General features: G+C 51.0%; 1 protein-coding gene across 1 annotated transcript; it reads right to left on the bottom strand.

Moving 5' to 3' along the window:
* Window positions 1–295: 295 nt before the first annotated feature.
* Window positions 296–715, bottom strand: PHALS_08330 (gag-pol polyprotein; the record flags this gene model as incomplete). The annotated part of the gene is made up of 1 exon (XM_024723660.1): window positions 296–715. One exon carries the CDS (start codon window positions 713–715, stop codon window positions 296–298), a length of 420 nt encoding a protein of 139 aa, XP_024574614.1.
* Window positions 716–2288: the final 1573 nt, after the last annotated feature.

Genomic DNA, 2288 nt, shown 5'->3' with positions numbered 1-2288 from the left:
TGAACGCGTCGAGTTTAGCTCGCGACACTGCTTTCGTAAGAGCGTCCGCAAGCATGTCGGAGGTCGGCCTGTAAATTAACTCTATGGTCCCCTCCATCACAATTGTATGATACTTGATCTCGATATGCTTGGTGCGTGCGTGACCATCGGGTTGTGTGCGAAGGCGATGGCGTCTTGATTGTCCTGAAAAACCACAGTCGCATCTTTTAGCGCTTGTCCTATCGTCCTCAGGAGTGGACGCAACCACACCACTTCTTGAGCCGCATATACCCGCGTTGTTTAGCTCCAATGTGCGTCAGGCACGGTCGCGTTGCACTTCTATACCCAAAAGCTCGTCGCGCACCAATGTAATGCCGTCCAGTTTCGGAACAATAACAATCAAATCGTAAACATTAGCAATCACTGCGCAAAATCCAACACATGATGCAATCTTGAAGAAAACGCATGGATCAGCCTTAAGGGACTCGAACCCTCGCTTATTAAAATGACTGCATAATGTCTCGTACCATGCCCGTGCGGCCTGTTTGGTACCGTATAACGCGTGTGGCAAGAACCACGCCAGACCTGGTTCAGATACGTCTTCACAGCCAAATGGCTGACGTATATATACTTCTTCGTCCGTGCGGCCGTAGAGAAATGCGGTGTCCACATCAAACTGCTGTGTTTTGTAATCTAGCTGCGCCGCCACTGCAAGCATGCATCGGAGCGTGTCCATGCGTGCGACAGGTGCTAACGTCTCGTGATATTCCTTACCCGCCCGTTGCGGGAAACCTTGTGCAAACAACCGGGCCTTGTAGCGAGAAACAGTTCCGTCCGCACTACATCTTACCTCGAGTACCCAGCGGCATTTGATAGGTTTCTTGCCAGCCGGTAGCTGCACTAGCCGCCATGTCCTGTGGCTTCGCAGAAAATCCATCTCTGATATCATCGCTTGCTGCCACTGACTGCAATTCGGTGAGCGTATAATCTCTTTGTATGTTTTAACGTTCTCGTCAGCTGTTTCAGCGACCAGACAAAATAGCGCGCAATTCATTCTGGTAGCGCACCACCTCACGACGTCTACGGACTGGCCAGATGCCGGAATCATCTTCCTCATCACGACCGGGTGCTGACGACAGCTACGTTGGGATCGATAAGACTGACAATGGTGGCGTCCATGGCACAATTGTACTGTTGTGTGTAACTTCCATTATAGCATCCGATTTGCTATGTAGCTTAGCCGGATAAGACGCCAGCTGACTATGATCATTATGGTAGCCTCGCACGATCATTATTTAGATCTGGGACCACATCGATGATATGCGGTACAGCGGTTGTTACGCACGGTTGCGTGTCTTCAATATTTCGCAACTGGTAGACCCGGCTGTCTCCTCAAGTGTTACCCACCGAGAAATGATAATCTTTTCTGTTGCCGGATTAAGAAGCCGGTATCCCTTCTGTTTGCGGAGATATCCCAGAGAGAAACATTTCACTGCTGTGTCTTCAAGCTTGCTGCGCTTCGACCTGGGCACGTGCGCATACGCTACACATCCAAAAATTTGTATCCAGTCGTGCTGAGGCCGTCGCTTGTGCAGCTGTCCATAGGGGAACTTGATCTGGCCAGCTGATGGGATAGTATTGCGATCATCTGCAGCAGCCACCACAGCTTTCGCCCATTATTGTTTTCCGAGTCCACTTTTCTTTAGCATGCAGCGTGCCATCTCGAGCAAAGTGCGGGTGAGGTGCTCACTCATTCAACTTCGCTCCGGGTTGTACGGAACCGTGAGCTGCTGTATTACTCCAATTTTCTCACTGTATGTCTGCAAATCTTTGCTGGTATACTCGTCGCCGTTGTCACTTCGTAAAATTATAACACATGTGTCTGATGATGCCTTGATGTAGGCCCGAAAGCTGATGAAGTGTTGTAGGACTCCGGACTTGACATGCATCGGATAAACCATCAAGAAACGTGCCGACATCACAGTGTAACGTGACGAAGTAGCGAGAATCTGACACAGATGATGGGATGATCGGCCCGGCGACGTCCGAGCATATGACCCCAACACGCCGCTCGTATTGCTCCTTCAATGCCTCCCCCCTCGAGTTGTGGGAATGGGGCGTGTGTCTGCTTTCACAATGCGCAAACCTTGCAGGTTCCCGTCGTATCGCACACTTTTGTCTTGGAGCCCGGTGCTCCCGAGCGAATGAGCTCGCTGACTGCGTGGCGCGACGTGTGACCGAGCTGGGGATGCCAAAGCTCACCGCTAACGGCCAGATGGCACTCTGGTGCATCTTCAATATCAAGCGTA

The sequence above is a fragment of the Plasmopara halstedii genome (genome assembly GCF_900000015.1).
Source record: "Plasmopara halstedii genome assembly, contig: Scaffold_322, whole genome shotgun sequence".
NCBI classification, from domain to species: Eukaryota; Oomycota; class Peronosporomycetes; order Peronosporales; family Peronosporaceae; genus Plasmopara; species Plasmopara halstedii.
Note: the sequence above shows the minus strand (reverse complement) of the source record. Positions and strands in the feature narration are given on the sequence as shown.